At 41.7% G+C, this 21359-nt stretch overlaps 1 protein-coding gene across 1 annotated transcript in view; it reads left to right on the top strand.

Annotated features, from left to right (window-relative positions):
* The window catches only part of tet1 (tet methylcytosine dioxygenase 1), a 29767-nt gene extending 8599 nt beyond the window's left edge, over positions 1–21168 (top strand). The window contains exons 2-11 of the mRNA XM_017430475.3: positions 10529–12749; positions 12966–13056; positions 15008–15101; positions 15183–15391; positions 15474–15624; positions 16309–16398; positions 16675–16812; positions 17550–17726; positions 17838–17982; positions 18108–21168. Coding sequence (XP_017285964.1) covers positions 10529–12749; positions 12966–13056; positions 15008–15101; positions 15183–15391; positions 15474–15624; positions 16309–16398; positions 16675–16812; positions 17550–17726; positions 17838–17982; positions 18108–19120 — 4329 coding nt within the window. The 3' untranslated portion in view covers positions 19121–21168. The remainder of the gene's footprint in view (positions 1–10528; positions 12750–12965; positions 13057–15007; positions 15102–15182; positions 15392–15473; positions 15625–16308; positions 16399–16674; positions 16813–17549; positions 17727–17837; positions 17983–18107) is intronic.
* The last annotated feature ends 191 nt before the right edge of the window (positions 21169–21359 follow it).

The raw sequence follows: 21359 nt of genomic DNA, 5'->3' as shown, positions 1-21359 counted from the left end.
ATAGGGGAACGCGGCTCGACGTAACAGCAGCAACTCGAGCACATTACTGCCCCCTATATGTCAGGAGGACAAATAACACCTTTTCTGTTCAAATTGCCAACCCGCCACAGTGGCGTGTGTGTTGATCAAATTCACCCGCCACTTCAAATATTTACCCGCATTTGGCGGGTGGCGGGTGCTAATTTCCACCCCTGCTTATAGGTATGTGTGGGTTTTTGAAGATTTGTCTATTTTATGCATGTTAAAGAAGATCAACAATAGCACCTAATGTAATACAACAAAATACGTCAAATTGGATAATACAGTTATTGTTGGGACAGTAAAATGTATTTATTGGAGGCATACATTGCTATCTTTGCCATATTTTTATGCTTGATAAGGATAATTCCCAATGTGTTACCAAATTTTAAGAAAAATATAATAATATATTAGAATAGACATACTGTTTTGAGAATCAAATATTTTTACTCGAGAACATACTTACATATGTGACTTTCTTCACTAGAACACCTCGTACCCCTTGGTTAGAAATATGCCCCTGAAAAATCTATTTTTGATCAGCTAAATCGGACTGGAACACCCCTAACCCCTGGCATGAACACTGAAAATGCAGGGGGTGGTGAGGAGCCATGTGAATTGGGATTCAGCCTTACAAAAATGTATTTTGGCTAGTCTACATTCTTCACAAACTGATAGTAGAAAATTAGAATTAGAAACACACTAGGTCCATTTTTTTTAGAATGGGTTTCAAACAAATTTAAAACCACTTTGGGTTGACACGGCAGAGCAGTGGTTTGTAGATTCACAACCTGGCCTGGGGCCTTTCTATGGGGCGTTTGCATGTTCTCCTCATGCACGCATGTGTTTACTCTGATTTCATCCCACAGACCAAAATCATGTTAAATTGATTGGTTTCTTTAAATTAAATAACCCTTTCGAGATAGGTTGGTGAAGTCTGAACTGTCTGGAGACACAAACCTGATGTGAACGCGTCCCTCCATTTGTAGATGGACTACAAAGAAAAACAAATCAGAACCAATGTCTTCCCTATGCTAACAAATTACTGTCTGTCCCTAAACTGAGTCTAAGTGGATTTAGATTGTGGTGTGGAACATGTCCTTCAACGAGTGTTATTGTAGTTTCTTACATAACATAATCTGTATGTGACATGAAACTGTGGGTGAGAATCCACTTTGTGCTTAAAATAGCACCACTGGTTGGCAAAAAATAGATAGGTAGTGTGAAAGCTACAAGCATCTATTGTTGTTTGTGTGTATGGACTGTGCAAAGAACTGTGCAGAGTCACCATAAAGGCGTTTCTGCAGGTGTTCCTTTGGAAAACAGATTGGTGGGACATGTGAACAGGCTTTGCTGTCTTCACAACATTCCCTCTAAGGTAACTCAGACTTTAGTCTCAAGGTTCCCTTTGAGGAAAATTAACTTTCACAACGCTTCTGTTTGCGTAAGTTTTTCTTGTTGGTCTCTAAACAGTTGTGTGAGTTGGTCTTTTGCCCTTTGACCTGCGCAAATAGGTGTTTGAGTGTGTGATTGTGGGAGAGGTTGAGCGTGCTTCAACAAGATGAGCGGCACAGAGGCAGGTCCAAGCACAGCGTCACGTTTTCCCATAGGTGTTAGCACTCATTTCTTCACCCTCAACAAACACACAAACCTACACAAAATCCGCCCCAATTAGTACCACTAGTTTTATCCGCATCTCTAAATGTAATAGGTAAAATTTCCCAACTTTAGTCAAACATAAAAAGAGGAAAAATACCTCGAACTGCAAAGATCTGAAGCTTTTCCATGCAAATGAGAGACAAGTTTACATTAGCGTCTGCAGTGATGGTTTTAATGACAAGCTTTGGCACCATTCCTGTTTGGCACAGATCCATCGTTGGGCCGGTCTCCAGTTGGTCAGCCTCTGCATGTATCAGAGACACTTTACGATTGTGTTGGAGAACAACCTTCTTTACCTCGCTTGCTGCACATGTCAGCTGTACTTTAGGGTGATTAATGTCCAGAATACATGTTCCTAATGAGAGCTGGGGCGTTTGTTTAAGAGAAGAAACATGTGGGACACTTAAAGTAGATGAAAAACTAAAAAGTGCAATATTGTTTGTAGCTACAGAGTATTTATGAATGATGGATTGGAGAAGGTGTAGGAGGAGGAATGGTCTGAGGATTGAGATGTAAAGTATGGTTAGACAGAAGCCTGTCTTTATATGTCATAGAATATTGTACAAAACTCTCGAATCATTTTGCTTATTACTTTTCCATATACTTCAAAGGAGGTATCCTTTCTTGTAAGTTTTTCATTGGTTTGAGTAATAGTACTCCAAGCTTTCTTTGGTTTTTTTGTGTATTTTCAGCCTTGTCCTTGTACCGAAACATTTTTAATGGCTGTCCATGTGAGAACTTTTTATTGTTTCAGTCTTGCATCCACATGAAAACAATGTTTTAGGAGTCCCAGCAACCAAAAGTGATGATGTAATAGCCCCACTTCTAAAATAACGTACGACCCAAAAAGTAACAACAAAATAATAATAATAAAGACATATTCCAGTCTTGTGTTTGGGCTGCAGGTGCTACAGAACCTAGCTATGCTGTAAAACTTTAACAAGCAGACTGATGAACAATAAAATAGGGTACATACTTGACTCACAATGTTTTGTTTCCATGTGGATGGAGACATTTGTAGAAACAGCGCCAATGATACTTTTCGAAATGCAAAAGCATTATTGTTTCGGAAAACCCATGTTTCCATGTTGTTAAGTGAAAAAGCTCTGACATATGAATTATTCCATCATTAAAAGGCAAAACTCAAGGATATAACCATGTTGTCGACACACAACTTGGGATAGAAAGAACCTCTTTTAAATTGTATCTGAAGTCACTTAGTTACCACTTAGTTACTGCAAAGGTTTAAGCTTCCTACATCAAAAAATACCAAAGATCAGACAGATTAGGAGGCATAAAATATCATTTTAGCTGTAGCAAAATGTTTAAATGCCAAAAGCTATTTATAACTTAACTATTGACTGGAGATGAATCTCTCAGGTACTGTCTGGTCTTGAGTTATTTTTTATTTCTGGAGGACACCCCTTTCAAGTCACAAAACCAACATTGCAATGCTACTATCGTGTTACTCTGATTCAGACATTATTCACCTTGAGATTTTGAAGCTGGCAGTTTATTGTTTGTGATTCTTTTGTCCGGTTTATTCTATATTTTCAAAGAATCGCAGCAGGCTGTGTTCAGACGTTCTAACTCTTTGACTAAAAGATATCTGGAAGTCACCTTGGTGGAGTGAAACCACATTGTTATTCTTGTCAAAGTGTTATGCTTATTATTTTTCAAGTACAACTACAGAGATGAGGGAAATCGTCTTTGCTTCAAGCTGTAAAAAGAGCCCAAAGATCTGATTTGAAATAGGTTTGTCTTGAAGTTGTTGTTTTTTTTGTGCATTTTGTTGCTTGAATAGTTCTCAGGTCAGTTTTGTGTGGCTTTAAAACTGTGAGGGGAAAAATAATCAGCCATTATCTAAAGAAATATTTGAAAGACCTTCAGGAAGACTAGATATCTGTTGCTCAAGACCACTTTAAATTTTTACAAGAAGGTCTGGCTCCCTGGAAGCAAAATACAAAGAAATAAGGTGTGGCTTAAAACTTGTGACTGTTCTGCCTCTGATGAGATCAGTTTAGTCTGTATTATTATTATCAACCACTGTAGGTGGAAAAAAACCCTCAAAAGCGCCTGCTGACGAACCCAGTAGCAGTTAGTAGGTGTGGATTTTAGGCTTGAATTATTGTTTGTGTTGGTGTAACCTGTTAATAATGTCAGACCTGTTGGACGAGCTGTCATCCTCCCATTCAGAGCAGAGCTCAGTTGTAACTGTCGCTGTGTGTTACACCAAGAAGCATGCGTGTTTTACACGCTTTAATTCGGACTGGGACGTAAACGTTTTTACATACAATAAGTCAGGTAAGACTTGAACCTTTTGCAACGTTTTATCCACTTTTCTAACGTGACAAGAAGATTTCCTTTAATCACCTTTTCCAACCTAATGTGCTTTAATTTGTGCTGTGGTTTGTTTCCTTAGCAATAAAATGTTACCACAGATGTAAGTGGGTGTATAGTGCATCCACTGCTGTCTGTCAGGCTGTTATGGATTCATTGCTGTGTGATGCTATTGGGTTGGCTGCTCATTGACTTAAAAACATCTATTGTCCCTGGATGATTTAGGCATGAATCAATTTTGTGATGAAATAACTATGAATGCCTTACAATGTTGTCTGAGGTCACAGGCATCCTAAAGAAAAGTTGCTTTACGGCAACACATGTCCAAGTGTTTAGTCTGCAGATGTGTTCTGTTTGTGAAAACTTAAATGTTGAAGATGACTCATATGAAATCATGTACTTTTTGTAGTAATTCATAATTATCACTTCAGTTGTCTACAAACTTAACAAGGGTTACGTTGTCTGGAAAGCCAAGAATCTACGACTTTTTTCAGCCAGCGACAATGTAAATGCTAACAGACATTCCCTGGCTTTGCTCCAAGGCGTTGGGTTTGAAAATATTTGCTATGAAACCACATATTTGTGCAGCCACACCATGCAGGAGTTTCACTGTGATAAGTTGGAAGCCTCTAACTGACTAACTGACTGACAGCGAAGTGTTGGACCGTGATAAAAAAAGGACAACTGGTGAACGCAGTGCACTTTTGGTTTTTTGAAATTGCACCGCAGTGTTTGAAACTTTACATTCCTGCATTAAAGTTGTCCCAAACTGGACGTAGTGTAAATGAGCTGTAACATGCAACAGCGTGCGCAAGCCCTCCTTTATCTAAACCGTGTTTTTGTTTATCACTCGGGCCTGTTTATTATTTATTGATCAGTCGTGTTTATTGCAGCCTGGAAGCTAATTAAATTTTTTATCATTGCGCTTGCACTCTGCCTGCAACACACTCCAGGCCCGGCCCACGGTTGAGGTTGGTTGCTGCAGTGTTAAAGTCAGGCTCTGGCTCTTACCACACTTTGTGTTGCCTCGTCCTCATGTGACCCCGGCTTGTTGGCCTTGTAGTTGCCTCTGAGACGAGTCATTGCTTTACCCTTTCATAACCTTTTGTCATTGTTTTATGCTTTTCGTCTTCCTGTCTCTTTTTATTACCCGCCACAGAAGGCGACTGGGCAATGATGTTTTTGCTTGTGTGTATGTGTGTGTGTGTTTGTTTGTTGTGCTAGAAAAATATCTGATGAACCATTAATGAAACTTTAATGAAACTCTCAGAAAGTAATCACTGAATGCACATCTACATCTGATTAACTTTTGGAGTCATCTCCAACGTAGGAAACACAAAAATTGCTAAAACTCAGTCTGTTTTACAATTATTAGGCTACAATTTGGGTGTGATAGTAGCTGAGAGTTATCCTTAACACATACTCTGAGAGCTAATATATCTTTAATACATCTTTCGAAATATCTTTTGAAATTGCACATAACTTAATTTACAAGGTTTTACTCAAACGGCTATAATTCTGTTCCTTCTCATCATTAAACAATTTTGGTTTAAAACTTTGACATGAAAAGCAGTGAGCAAGATGCATTCCTTTAAGAAATGCTAGATCTTTATTTTTTCTACTGGTTTTTACCTCTGAGAAGTTAGAACAAAAAAGCCTCTGAAGGTAGATAAGGAAGAATGAGGGGAAAAGTTGTAGGGATGCGAACCTTTTTAGCCCGCAATACAGTCTCAAGCATATCCTAATTACATGGCAATTAAAGAAACTGCAGAAAAATGTGTGCCACACACTTGTCCCTGTATGGGATAAGTGAAAAAGCATGACATAATAAAGGTTTCTTCATAACAAAAATACAGACCTCAACAGTTCCTTATCAGCAGTCACGTGCGTTAAAACTCAATGAGGGTGGGCGGAAAGGAAACGCATGCTGATCAGGGTTAGTGTCATGTGATGCTAGCATCTGCTTTATGGGCTGAATATTGCTTTAAAGAGCTTTGTAACAACGCATACTTTTGGGAATGTTTTTGCCGTTTAAATATAAACAACGTATGAAGGAGCTTAAGTTGGATTTTTTGTTGTTTTGTCCAACTAATAGTCTAAAACCTAAAGATTTGCTAAGATGATTGTTTTACGTCAGCCAATTCAACTGAAGTTTAAGAGTCACTCAGCTGAAAGGACGGGGCATTTAGGGGTTAATATCTCAGAGGTGATGGGGTTGTTTTGTTGTAATCCAGATCCAGCATGTGCACAGTGTCCGCTCCACAGCTTTCCTCCAGTCCCTGTGCGTAGGGCTGGAGTAAAAAAGCCCACATAGGGGATCCTTTGTTTAGAAGAGTCTAGGCATGGAAGATAATTTACAAGCGTCTAAGGTCCCCATGCCATTGGCTGATGATGCTCTGTCTGCATCTGCGAAAGGCATCCCATACATGCGTGTGTCTGTGTGTGTGCGCGCAGCCTCTGCTGCTGTGGCAACACTTTGTTACAGCAGCTCCCAGCAGTCACCTTAGACATGACACCCGGGTGCTCGCCCTGCGAACGATTACTGCAGCCAGCGTTTCCTTGAGCCTGGAGGAAGGCAAAGCAAAATGGCCACCAGCACCATTTAAGGATATCCTGCCTAAACTAGAGGGGTTTCCTTCGGAGGACAGACAAGGTGAAGGCGGCGAGGAGTGTTCACCCTGGGGTGTATTGTCTTGTCGCAGATGGACTGTCTACAGAGAGGTTTAACCCCTGTTGTTTCTGTTTATGTCACCCTGGATTTAGCTGATTAGAGTGCTGTAAAAGGAAGCAGGTGTTATTACTAAATTACTGAGGACTTCAGCACCAAAACTACTCATTTTATGTCTTTTCAGGCTGTTGCCTGGGGTTTTTTTTATGCACTTACTTCCCCTTTTTTGTCCCTTTTGTTATTCTGGGTGTCCATATTTCTGCACATGCTGTTTTTTTGTCAGTTCTGTAGATAACATTGTAACTTCTTTTAACTTTACACACCTTTTTTTTCTTTAAACTACTCTGCTAACTGTGCTATTATTGTGTCTTTCTGTTGCTCATACCGTCCTAACCTCTAAAAGTTTTTCAGGGCTGCGATCCAGTTCTCTGAAGTACATTCGGTTTATTCACACCTGCATAAATCGGTCTTTGTCACTGTTTATCCTTTTTATGTAGTTCTGTGTTTCGCGTGTTGGGCTACGTGACATGAAGCGCCGCGCAGACAGGAAATGCTCACTGAATGAATGAAGGAAACTCTCATGTGTCAGCCAGGAAGGAAGCGTGCTTTTTTGTTTTTTCACTGTTTTATTCTCTAAGTGATGCAAGGTGATGGTCAACAGTGCTCCGCACATTTACAATGTGAATAAAAGGAGCACAGATGGCATTATTTTATGAGTTTGGGGATTTTTATGACTGTATTTGTTCAGGTTGCGTGTACATTTGGGCATTGTTTTTGTTGTTTAGTTGTAAATGAGTACTCACTCCTACAAACGTCCTCAGAGACACATGACTCTCTGGAGACACAGCGGCTTGTTAGGAATCACAAAGCGGTCCCAGTAGTGTTGCTAGGTTAAGTCTCTGAGCAATCACCTTCAGCTATCTTTGCGTTCAGAAAGTTTTGTCCGGTACAGCAGCGCTTGCCGGGCGGGGGGAAAGAAAAGGAGTGTGTTTGCATTTAAAACAGTGCAGTTGTTGAGAGTGAGGGTAACTTTAGACGCCCTGAGGCAGACACAACTAGCACAGCACAGAAACACAGCCCTAACACTTCACAGACCCAGCTCCCTCCAGAAACCTAGTGGCTAAATGAGAACACATGACTCCTCATTTACAATCCTGCCTTTGGCTTTCTGTTATCATACAGCTTAGTGTAAAATAACTAAAAACAGCAGCTTTACTTTGATGCGAGCTTAGGATGATAAACACTTGGATGCGTGAATTGTTGCATCCGCATCCACGCTGACATGTGTGAGTCTGCTGCAGTGCTGGAAGACAGCCAGGGCTGCTTTGTCTTTGAACACACGTTACTTTTCCTCCATTATCTGTTGGCGTGCTACTTCTTCTCTGGGTGTTGTTTAAATGCTGCAGTGGGTAATTTCTACATTTTTTTTTGTGAAGCAAGTATCAGCTGTGGAAATGTTCAGGTTATCTGTTGTTCAATCTGCGTGTTTCTTGTGGTGAGACAGTCCTGGGATAGTAGTTTGTGCAAAGTGCAAAACGCACAGAAGAACATCTAATAAACCATGGAGAGTTTGCAAACCAGCCCCTTGTTATTGATGTTGTCTGACATGGTATAAAACATTAGAAATGCTCGGTTCATCAAAGCTGAGTCAGTTAGCAAGAGCTTTGGTCTAAAACAAAAAAGATTTTATGAATTTTGACCAAACTGATGAAAATTATTGATTTCGTGTTAGATGTAGACATTTTATAACAATTTCAATTGTCTTAAAGGGATAGTTTACATTTTTTCTAAGTTGTATTTTGTGGATTACTCATGAGTAATCAGCATCTTACCTGCAGTAGACAGAAGTCAGAGTGATCTCAGGTTTGGAGAATCAGGGAGAAACTCTCATGAAGGAGTCAAGCTAACAACATTGACATTTGTGTTTCACAAAACAAGCTCCAACACGGACAGTCTTCATTATAAATAACCATTTGATGCAAATGTGTTGTACTGTAAAAGTTTAAAATAACAATCTTACGGACTAATTTAATGCTCTAAAAAATTGAAATTTAGCTTTTCATTAGCTGTAAACTATAATCATCAAATCTATTAGACAAAAGCTTGAAATATACAGTCTGTGCGTCATGAGTCTATATAATGTACAAGTTTCACTTTTTTACCTGGATTACTGAAATAAATTAACTTTTATGATATCCAAATTGAGCTGTACCTGTATATGCTCAGTACACAGACAGCACATTCATGTAGTAACACAGTCAAAAGCTTCCAAATTGTACAGATTTTCACAGGTGGATAAAATGTAATTGTAACATGCAGGAAAAATACCTTGGAACATTGCCTTCACCTGTGGTTCCAGAGTAAAATATTGTCCCAATCCCTATTATTAAAAAAAGAAACTTGAGAAAGAGCTTAAATCTAACTTTACACTACGCTGTACCAGATCTCCCGCTTGTAGTGGGATATTCCTCCACATTAATCCTCTCCGGTTTCAGCTCTGCCTTGATTTTCCACCTTTAATTGAGGGCTTTTAGCTCATCTTTTACTTTTCAGCACATTCCTGCTCACGGATGGCAGTTCATGCCTTAAAGTCATCACATGTGGCATGTCACATGGTTTAATTATTTGTTCACCACATGCTTCCATCAGACATACTGCTTTTATTTTAAACAGGATGTCTTGCAGGCTTTGAAACTGACCTTTGCTGCACATGCTTAGGATTCACTTTAAACGCAAAGCCGATTTTATTATATTTATTTAAACAGATTAAAATGATTGTAAAGGTGGTGCTGTTCCATCTCTATCAGAAGAAATAAAATTGGCTCAAACATATGACCAGCAAAGAGGTTTTCTGTTAGTTCTGTTAGCTCACAAGCATCTGGTTTATATTGAAGGGCCATTGCTGCTTTCTCTTGATCTATAAGATTGGTGCATACGTCTCCTGCTGCAAACTGTTTCAAAGAAGAGGCCAGGACGCAGTTTAATGAGGGGTTCTGCCAGGTATACAGTGATGAAGAACATGTCCCAAGCTTCCCTGCTGTCACATTAGTTTATTAGAGCAAACTTGGGATGAATACATGAACGTATTACAGCTCATAATAATGGACATATCCTCTAGTCAGAACACAGACAAGGGAGATCAAAACTCTGAAGTTCTGACTAGTGTGTTGAAAGGAAAACGCATCATTAGTTACAAAGTTACTTATTATGTGTGTTTACCAAGATTTTTGATGGTAGTCAGTGTGCTAGTACTTTGGACCTTTAGCTGATTATTCTTCAGTCAGAATCTGTCTTAACTCATGAGACTAGCTGCTCTGTGCCACTCACTGAACAATGCACTGTGGTTAATGTTGTCTCTGTGCAACAGCATAAATTAGCACATCTGCTCACACACCCAGAAACACACCTCCATGCCCAGCACAAACACAGCATGCCCATGCAAGCTGCACACATGCACTCAGTGACCCTCAGATAGCGCTGCGCTCGTGAACCGTGTGTGGTTTAACAATGTTTACTCGTTGGCTCTTGGCTACCTGTGGGTCAGTGACTCTCAAAACACCACATCCCAGGCAGGTAACCTGATCACATGCCTCGCCTGTGGAGTAATGCCGTCTGAATGTTATTTGCTATTTAAAGTTCCGCCGCGGCAGCACGCACAGAGAGCAGATTCAGTGTTTTGCCGTAATATTTTCCGCAGCCTTGATTGTGTCTGCAGCAGATGCCCGTGCCATGCTGGGAGGCAATCTGTTGGGCAGCGTGACTGTTTAGAGCGAGCTGAATCATGGTACGCTACCATAGCTTGTTGCCTCTTTTCATGTATTTTTCTCTGTCTTTGTGTCTCAGGTGGCTCCAGAAATCAGGTCAGTAAATGGCAAAGGCAAGGTACAGATGGATGGCACCCACATGGCAGCAGAGGAGGACGATGGGGAGGAAGGCCACATACCTCATATACAATCTCCCCCCACGGCCCTGTCGCTTCCCCACAACCTGGTCTCAGACCAAGGTGGACAGTCGGCACTTATTAAACGAGACTCTGGGGTGCATCTGAACAGCCTTGCACTTCACCAACACATATGCTCTTCTGTGACTATTCCAAATGGTTCAAATGAGACCCTTATAAAACCGAATGGTGCTAATATGACCAGTGGGTCACACTCTGTTCTGAAATCTGCGTGGAAAAGGACTACAACTGCTTCAGAGCAGCTTCAAAGGACTATAATCACAGCAGTCCCTAAAGTCAGCTCTGAGAACGGACCCAGGATGCCTCCAGATGATGTTCCAGCTCCACTGAAGAAGATCAAACTGGAGGAGCCGTGGATGTGGATCACCGAGCAGACCTCCACACGGCTGAGTGATGCAGAGGATGCATGTGATGATCCGCTGTCGGTGTTGGCAGCTGTTGTCTGTCTGTCCGTCACAGAGAGGAAGGGACTGGAGGAAAAACTGTTCGGTTCGCGTTCTTCCATTCTTCGCTCCATCAAAACAGAGCCGGCAGATTTGCACTTTGTCAAAGCAGAAAAAGACGACTTAAAGAATAACTTTTGTCAAAAAAGCACTCCTGTTAACTTGCAAAGGATTCCCCAACCTGTCAAGCATGAACCTCCTCCAAGTGTCCTGTTACCAAGCGTGCAGTCTTTGGCAGAAAGGAGAAATCTTAGTTTTGATCAGGCTGTTGCTATTGAGGCCTTGACTCAGCTGGCAGCTATACCTCAAAGCACCCCAGGTTTCATTAAAGTTGAAAGTAACTGTGAACATCCCATTTCTTCTTCCCCTTTCTCAATTTCCAACACAACTACTTCTCTACAAGAAGCCAATTCTCCTGCAGTCTTTCACTACAACAAAGTGTCGGTTATCAGCTCACCACTACACCAAACATCAGTGATACGCCCTCCTGTGGCCAGGCAAGGAAATGTCATCCAGTGCTCCCGGAGGCTGAGCTCTGACTCTGATAATAAAACATCCTGCAGGTGGACAGAGCAGAATTATGGTGCTCATGTCATCAAATCACAAAGCAGCTACAAAGAGCCCAGTCACATAAAGTTCAGTAAGGACCATGAGAGGGTGATTGAGGAAGACAGAAATAGTTGTGTCAATAAATTGAGAAGGAACAGAGATGAGGAGGAAGTGGCAGCTCAGCTGGCAGATCTGGCCTTCATCATCCAGTCACGACACAACCAGCAGTCAGAGAACAACCCTCCAAAGGGAACACCTGTTTCAGCCATTAAATACAACTACAAATCTCAGCAACACCCCAGTCAGAAAAAGCCCCTTGTAAAAAAAATTAAAGCTACGCCCCCTAAGCCCAGGAAAAGGAAAGGTGATGGGTCGCAAGAGGGAATCAACCGCAGGACCCCTCTCTCAAAATGCTTGCCAAATGGAGAGATGTCCTACAGGGGCAGGGGCCAGAGGATCCTGAATGGGAAGTCAGGCCAGCACCAGAAGAGCAACTTATTTCTGCCTCTGGCTCAAATTGATCTGAAGAAATATTTGGCTGAGGCTCAAGAGGGAAGGAGGCAGCTCATCTATCACAGTAACGCTCACAATGCTAGCCTCTTTGGTCAGCAGGCTCAAAACTACAGCACTGTCACTCAGACAAATGACACTTGTGGTCAAGAAAACCAGCCGTGGCCTCTTTCTAATGGTCACCAACACAATCCATGCAATGGTTTTCCTACAGGACCAGAGGAGTCTCACGTGTTATCTCAGGTAGAGCAGCCCTGTGGTGGGCTGCAGCACAGTGCTGATCCGAACACCAACCCAGCAGAAACAGCTGCTCACAGCCATGCTAATGAGCACCACGGGCTGGCCAACGGGTTTTCAGGGCCTCCTCAGTCCCCTCCTCCGAGTCAACAGGGCTACTACAAGTTGGAGATGTCAGGACCTGTCACTGTCCTGTCCACAGCGACTGATGGGGCTCAGGGCCACTCGGCAGAGTCGACACCAACAAGGAACAGCATCAACAACTTTCTGGAGTCTCCCATGAGTTTTCTAGACACCCCTACGAAGAACTTGCTCAATACACCTTCCAAAAAACTGGCTGATCTTCCATCCTGTCAGTGCGTGGGTGAGTTGGTTCTGCTTAATTTTTTGTTTCTATGGAAAGTAAATGAATAGCTTCAGTATTTGCATCAGATTATATCTTGATGTGGCACTGTAGCCTAATGCCCTTTTGAACACTTTGTAGAGCACCGATGAAGCATTGATGAAGCGATATAATCTGCCTGAACTGAATGAATACTTCATAACAGTGTTAATAGAAAAGTTGTCTGTTTTCCCACAGACCAAATCATTGAAAAGGAGGAAGGCCCTTACTACACTCATCTCGGGGCGGGTCCCAGTGTTGCTGCCGTGAGGGAACTGATGGAGAACAGGTAGAGTGACTGCTAACATGTTATTTTTTTACAGTGTATGTGCATGTGCTAAAAACTCACTAGTCGACAGTAACCACAGAGTGAATGAAAAGGGCCAGGTAATTCAAATAAAAGGAAGCATTAGTGGAGCAGCTTAACACGTGCACCCAGAGTGTCACAACACACATGTATGTAAAACACACACAGCCGCACACAAACACACTGAAACAGGAAACCCCTAGAGCTGAGAACAGGGGCTCTTGAGCCAAGATGACATCTTGTTTGCAGATAATGTTGCAGTTTTCAGTGGTAGAAATTACTTTTTAATGGGAGTAATTCAATATTTGTTTTAAAAAACCTAATTAGGGCAACATTTATATTCCTTTTCTGATTGTTTATCTACTGGAAAATGTAGACTAACACAGTGAACAGCACTCCCTACATTCTACATTATTTTTTGTTCATCCTCTGATTACAGGTGTGGGCACAAACAGTTGCTTTGATTATAGTTGGGGATTTATATAATGTCAATTTCCCCGAATACAACAGTTATCCACATCATAAAACCACTGATAGATGAAGTGAAACACTTTTATTATGTTCCAATTTCCCCTGCCAAGGGTTCAATAAAAAAAAGAGCAAACATGAAGATCTGAGTGAGCACCTGATTGTTTCAGCAGGACAACAGGGTCAGAGCATTTTCAAGTGAAAAGACATAATAGATGTTCTCAGCATGAGACAATTAAGGACAACCAAAAGGTGGTCAAATGACACTGCAAATAACACAAGGCTCACTGATGTCTGGTCATTGTTGACTGAAACTGAGGAAAAGCTGCTGTGGGACAAGCTACTGAATCCTTAATGATGGAAACGTGTCAGAACACACCGTGCATTACAGCTGACTGTGTGTGAAGCTGTGCAGGCGCAGAAGCAGTCAGATGGAGCAGGATGACCACTGTTCTCCAACGAAAGTGCCTAAAATTGTCATGGGAAAATCTGAGCTGAAAAACCGGGCACCAGAATGAGTGTCACAAATTACATTTACATCACATTAAAGGCCACTTGTGTGCAAACATTTGGAAGAGATAGCATCGGGACGCCCTGTGGGAACAACCAGAGGCAGTGTGATAATCTGTTCACTGCTCTGCTGGAAAACTTGGAATCTAAACATCCTGTCAGATTCTTTTACAAACACTTGGCTTTCCAGTGAGCAAGTTTGGAATTTAATATATGTTGTGAGCATCTAGGTGATTTTTAAAAAGTTGTAACAGCAATCTGACTGGCTCAAACCTGGTGACATACATGTCACTTTTATCACAGCTGGGCACACCAAAAGAGGTTAATTTAGCCTCTGATAAGCTGTTCAGAAAAATCTCACAAATCTTGCCATTTAAGGGATAACTGGGATAAAATAACATACTTGAGCTTTTTTGTTTATATAACTTCTGAGAATAATAACTGGAGGAAACTGTGCTTAAAATCATTTGAGCTGCAGCTGCAGCTTCTGCTTTGTCTGACTTATTGTCGTCAGCCAGTTCAAGATGGCTGCCACAACCAGCTGACCTTCAGAAATGACTGTGACTCAGTCAGTTTTACAGATATTGAGCTAAAGTTTGATGTGATAGTAGCTCAGACTGATCCTCAATACATATTCTGAGAGCTAACAGATTGTGCAAGATGCATTTCTTCAGGGAATGCTAGGCTTTAAATTGGGAACTGGTGTCATTCATCATCTCTTATTTACCAAGATGCAGCCTGCTCGTTGACAGATACTAGTTTTTTGTCCCAAAAAGACAAGCTGTTATGAGTAAAACAGTTTTTCTGCAAGAACCTACAGAGGTTTGTGTAACAATGTGGCTTCTCGCCTCACACCTACAGTGGTAAAAACAAGTCAGGTCCACTGAGCTTTGCAGTTTTTAGTAATTAAACTATACTGATGTATGTAACTGTACTCTGTCTCGTTGTGCCACAGGTATGGTGCCAAGGGGAATGCAGTAAGGGTGGAAGTTGTTGTTTACACTGGGAAGGAAGGCAAGAGCTCCCAGGGGTGTCCTATTGCTAAATGGGTACGTAGTTTGTATGTTGTGCTGTTTGTGTTTGTTACGGCCTGCTTGATTTATGGCTAAGAATGCAAACTCATCTGTCAGGTGATCCGCCGTGCCAGCGAGGAGGAGAAGCTGCTGTGTTTGGTCCGCAGAAGGCCAGGGCACTGCTGTGACACAGCCGTGCTGGTGATCCTCATTTTGGCATGGGAGGGGATCCCTCACTCCCTGGCAGACCACCTGTACCAGGATCTCACAGAGACCCTCTTTACATATGGCTCCCCCACCTGCCGGCGCTGTGCCCTCAACGAGGAGTGAGTACTCTTTTCCATTTGTTTTGGGGTTTTTTAGCTTCCTCTTGATCGCCTTCTGACTCCATCCTCCCTGTCGCTGCAGCCGCACGTGTGCATGCCAGGGTTTGGACCCGGATACTTGCGGAGCCTCGTTCTCCTTCGGCTGCTCCTGGAGCATGTACTTCAACGGCTGTAAGTTTGCTCGCAGCAAAGTGCCCCGCAAGTTTCGCCTGCTTGGAGATTACCCGGAGCAGGTGAGGAAGTGCGTGTGTGTGTGTGTGTGTGTGTGTGTGTGACCATGTATTTGATACATTGTGGGGACAATTTTCCTAACATATACTACCTTGTGAGGACCAACTGCTCCTTGTGGGGACCAAAGCCTGGTCCCCACGAGGAGAAATTATGTTTTTGGGTTAGGGGTTAGGTTTAGGACTAAGGTGTGAATTGAGTTTAGGTTTGGTTTAGGGTTAGCTAAGTACTGGTAATGGTTAGGGGTGGGGTAAGGGTCAGGGTTAGGCTGTAGTTAGGGTGTAGAAATGAATGGAAGTCAATGGAAAATCCCTGCAAAGATAGAGAGACATAACATGTGTGTGTGTGTGTGTTGATTTGCAGAAACGAACAGTGAAAAGTCATGTTTTCATAAATCTGATAGAAAGTCATCTACTGCCACATTTATTGCTTTCTATCCATTTATTATATCAGTATTGGAGAATATATTGTGTATAACCAGGTCACCTTTTCTATCCTACATTTAAAGTTTTTTATATAAATTTAATTACATCAGTCTTTTTTACTGCAATGCATAAAGCATTTTTGCCTCCTAGTGGCTAATGATGGATATAACATCCACACCTAGAAGCACAATAGTTCATAAAACAAATCTAATTTTTTAAGCCAGTCATTGCCTGCCTACAAAATCTTTAATTTGTTCCTTTCAGGAGAAGAAGGTAGAGAACAACCTCCAGAATCTTGCCACTGATCTTGCTCCACTCTACAAAAAACTGGCTCCTGAAGCTTTCCAAAACCAGGTGTGAAACTTTATATAGCCAGACTTGGCTCTGATTATCCCGATGAGTTCTTTGGATTTTTCTATCTGTGGTTTAAATGAACAGTTTCCTTACAGATTCCTTGAATCGTCTCCTCAAGTCAAAAAAGTTGACTTGGAAAGTTTCTTTTAACTTGTACCTTCTCAGACAACATCCATGGTTCACTGTTTTTAATGAAACACAATGAGTTTTCTCAGGTCTTACTGAGATTGGACGTTTAAAACGCTTACCTTTTTTTCCTCCTTCGACTCCTGGCAGGTTGAACATGAGGCAGCTGGGGAGAACTGTCGGCTGGGCAGGAAGGAGGGTCGTCCTTTCTCCGGGGTCACAGCTTGTGTGGATTTCTGCGCCCACGCACACAAAGACACCAGCAACATGAACAATGGCAGCACTGTGGTGAGCAGGCTGAGATTGTCACACTCGGCAGAAAAGCATCTACATTAGAACAGGACAGGACTCAATCAGGACTATAAACAGGCTTGGTGCTTATAATGTAACCAGCTTAATTATGTTGACACAGCAGAAAATCATTTCACTTTTTTTAATATGTTGGAATACATACTTACTCATCATAGCCGGACTTTCTTGGTGTAAGCAGGCTTGACTTATTTTCTCTGAAATAAAAAGCACTTCACCTTGATTATGATCTTTTTTTTTTTTTTGTTAACTGAAGTTTTTCTCTTCAGGGTCTGTGCACCTTAACTTCAAAACAGGCCGTTTACATTTTATTTTACATATTTTAAACAAAATACATCAACCACTCATTATAGTTTCATTCAATTTTTTCTATCTATCATCAATAAAAGAATCAATAAATGATTGAAGCTCCTTAAACCAAAAACACTGAACTGATAACAGGCTCTGGAGCAGATTACCAAACCTGGTGATCAAACACTTGGTGTCGGAGTAACTTTTATACACAGTATTTAATTCTAAGTTCAAAGATACCGTTCTTTTCTAGATGTGCTGAAGCCAAGCAGAAATTGAGTAAACAGTAACCTTATGAAAAGAAGCCTCAAACAGTTTCAGAGCTCAAAGTCTTTTGGTTTTTGATCAGCCTTTTTAGGTTTGTATGATTTAGGATTAAAATAAAAACTAAAGAAAAATTTGACTTCTGTGTTGTGCTTTCCCAGGTTTGCACTTTAACAAAGGAAGATAACCGATCAGTGCGTAATATACCCGAGGATGAACAGCTTCATGTGCTGCCACTTTACAAGATCTCTGACAGGGACGAGTTCGGGCAGGTCGAGGGTCAGTGGGCCAAGATCCAAAGCGGTGCTCTGCAGGTTCTGTCCTCCTTTCCCCGAGAGGTAAGTGGGGGGGGGAAGCAGCTTATGGAGTTTAGGTTTGTGTAATATTTCTTAGTTTGTTGTAACAAAAGGCAAACATAATTATCACTATTTGACTTTCTAATGTGTCAGGTGCGTTTACTGGCCGAGCCCGTGAAATCTGCTCGTAAGATAAGGCAAGAAGCTCGGTTAAAAGCTCAAGCTGAGAAGTTGGAAAAGAAGCTTGGGCTGACTTCTCTCACTCCTGGAAAAGTGAAAGCTGAGACCCCCAACAATGGTAGATAAACTAAATCTCTGTGTCTGCTATTCATTTGTTGCTTTTAATCAATTTAGGTAAACGTTTGCAAGTATTTTTTTGGTTATCATTTCAGTAACAGATGTTTTCTCTCTACCCCATAAAAGAGCCACAAAGCCCTTACAGCTCTTACAGACTGCCACCCAGACCTGCCAGTGTTGGAAGGTTCCCACCAGAGAGAAATCAACCCAGCGCTTACAGCCAGAGCACCAGCAGCTACTCCTCTCCCGGCGCAGGGGTCGCGTCGCAGAGGGACGTCAGCCACCATGGCCTGCCTGGCCTCCGGTTTGGACAGAACGGCTCAGCTGTCAATTATGAGACAGTGAGCGGAACCATGAGTGGATTTTCTCCAGCATCCAGTGAGCAAGGTGCTCCATTAGACCGATTACCTCCTCATAACCCCCATAGTGACTGTTCCTTTAAAACTGAGCCCAACGAGGTGCACTGCTCTGCTCTGCGCAGACTCTCCCCCAGTGCTCCTCCTCATCCTTCCTCCTTCTCTCCCCGACCTACCTCTGAGGGCCTCTTCAGCAGGCTCAACGGACTCCCGCGGCCTGCAGAAGAAGTCGCAGCAGAGGTCAGGGGTCACGCTCTTCCTCCACACTCCCTTCCCCCCTTGCAGACATCTGTCCTCATGGCGGAGGAAGCAAAGCAGGAAGAGGTGTGGTCCGACAGCGAGCACAACTTCCTGGACGAGGACATCGGCGGGGTTGCCGTGGCACCGTCACACGGCTCCATCCTGATCGAGTGTGCGCGGCGGGAGCTCCACGCCACCACGCCCATCCTCAAGCCGAACCGCAGCCACCCCACCCGGATCTCCTTGGTCTTCTACCAGCACAAGTCCCTGAATGAGCCAGGCCACGGGATGGCCATGTGGGACGCCAAAATGGCCAAGCGGGAACGGGAGCGGGAGGAGGAGGCTGAGAGACTGAGAATGGAGGGCAGCCCGGGCAGCGGCGTAAGGAAGGGAGAGGAGGAGGCAGGCGAGGAGTCCGAGGAGGCTAGGAGGGCTATGAACGTCCCGACACGTCAGGCTTGGACCCTCTCGAGGGACGGCGTCATCACCGTGTCCCCGTATGCTCTTACTCACGTGACGGGCCCATACAACCGCTGGAGTTAGTCACAAAACACATAAAACTCCTTCACCGTGTGCTTCTGCCTTACCTCAATCAGACTTCTACTCTCGAGCTCATGTCATTTTATTTGTACTTTTCTAATATCTATAAACTTTGTCCTTCTTAGTATCTGCCGTCATGATGATAAGAAGGACCAAAATTGTTTGTTTTTTTGTTTGTTTGTTTTTTTGGAGGTGGGGGTATTTTTAACTGTGAGTTTTGGTGCTGGTTTTTAAATGTAAAGAAATGGTGCTTTGAAGCATTTAAAGATGTTTTTAAACTGGCTTTATATACATGATTAAGAACAAAAAAAGATGTGATTATTTATTCTGATCTTAATGATTTCTATTTAATTTCTCGTGTAAGCCTGTTTACTGCAAGATTTCTATGATAACCTGCATTATGTTGTGCAGTAGGAGTGTACTCTTGTTATGAAATGAGTCTCGTTGGCTTTTATATTGGTGCCATTCTCACTGTAACCTCTTTTAAGCAAACTCATTACATCACATAATGTAGACTAATGTGCATTTATTTACTACAGATTGTCACATGTAGCATTGTGCTTTTTCTGTTCCCGGCTCTGACTTCTGTTGGAGGCAGAGAAGAGAAACGTAGTTCGTTGTTCTATTTTTTTTTCTTTTTCCTTACATCTGGATAGTTTCTATTTTTTCACATAGATGACATATTAAGAAGCACTTTTTTAATTTCTTAACTTGAAAAACAGTCCACAGCCCTGATTATGTATGTACAGACAGAGATATATACATATGAAAGTTTAGCAATGTTTTTTTTTACAGTATTTTTTTTTTTGCATTTGTTTGCTTTTCATTTATCTTAAATCTTTGCATGACAAGGAATCATGAGATGCTGCAGCAGTTTAGTGCTTATTGCTTATTTGAGCTCCGGGAATTAATCTTTTTCATCGGGAACAAGTGTGATAATAGGATCTCAGAAGCTTATTGCACATTTAAATGGTGCTACAGACCCTCTTTTTTTTCTTACAGCAACCACAGAGTATCACAAACATCAACACAACATTGCCAGCTTTGAACACAAAACGTATTAGTTAAAAATCAACTTATGCCCCCTCTTGCCTCCTCTTTGCTTTTTAAAACCACTTCAAAACATCAGATCCCACTCAGATGATTGCCTAAGATGATTTCAAGTGCTCCATCCCTGTGAGGACTTTGTTTACAGACGATTTTTATCAGTCTGAAGGAAGGGGTTGGCGTCAGCTCCTGGTGAATCAGGATTTTTTTTTTCGTTTAACCCATGAAAGAGAAGCTCTTCATTTTAACGCATCAGAAAAAATTTTTAGCACAACCCTTTAATGGTATTTTACACTAACAAAGGCAGCATGACATTTCCAGCAAGACATTTTGGTCTTTGACACACTTCTGTTGGTGCTAATAAGATGTCAACACACTGACCGAACCTGGTTCTATACTGTACGACAGTGACAACGTGGTGCTTTTTAAGACTCACCGGTGCATAAACAGTCAACACAAAGTTTGTCCTGGATCATTACTGGCACACAAGAGACAACAGACAAAAGAAATGCATTGATCACAATGTTTGTTTGCTCGTGCAGAGTTGAAATGTCTTCCATAAGATGACCCGATTCTCCAGCATTACTCGAAAAAATTACCGCAGAAGAAACGAATGTAGACGTTTCAGAATCCGTTGGTTTAGAAAGAACGTTTTTGAGCATCACATGGAAAAAATGAAATTGTAAATGTTTCTTTTTTTTTTATTGTCTGTGGGGAATTTCTTCAATCCACATGGATTATTTTTTGTAAGGAACTAAATGAGCACCAGCATTCAGAAAAAAAAACAAAAAAAAAATGTAAATATGTATGTGAACCACATTGTTTTTACTGTACGGTGTTTAGACAATGGGTGGTCTTGCTTATTTTGAAACTGAATTACTTCAAGTTGCCGAAAGTATATCCAGTTTAGACTTTTAAGAGACAACATTTAGCATTCATTTTTATGGATGGCCGATCTCTTTCAGGATTGTTGAAATAAAGTCATATTTATATTTTGGACCTGATTACTATTTCCTCTCTTTTTTTTCAATCTTCATCCTCCAGTTGTGCAGAGATGAAGCTATTTTTTAGAAGTCTTATCCCCATATATGATTTTCTTTTTTTTTTGTAAATTGTTGGCTTTGACAAACGCAAGACTGTTTGAGGATTCTGATCAAACTTTAGATTTAGAAAAGTAAACATTTGAGTATTCTTG

This window comes from Kryptolebias marmoratus, linkage group LG22, assembly GCF_001649575.2.
Source record: "Kryptolebias marmoratus isolate JLee-2015 linkage group LG22, ASM164957v2, whole genome shotgun sequence".
Taxonomy (NCBI): domain Eukaryota; kingdom Metazoa; phylum Chordata; class Actinopteri; order Cyprinodontiformes; family Rivulidae; genus Kryptolebias; species Kryptolebias marmoratus.
Note: the sequence above shows the minus strand (reverse complement) of the source record. Positions and strands in the feature narration are given on the sequence as shown.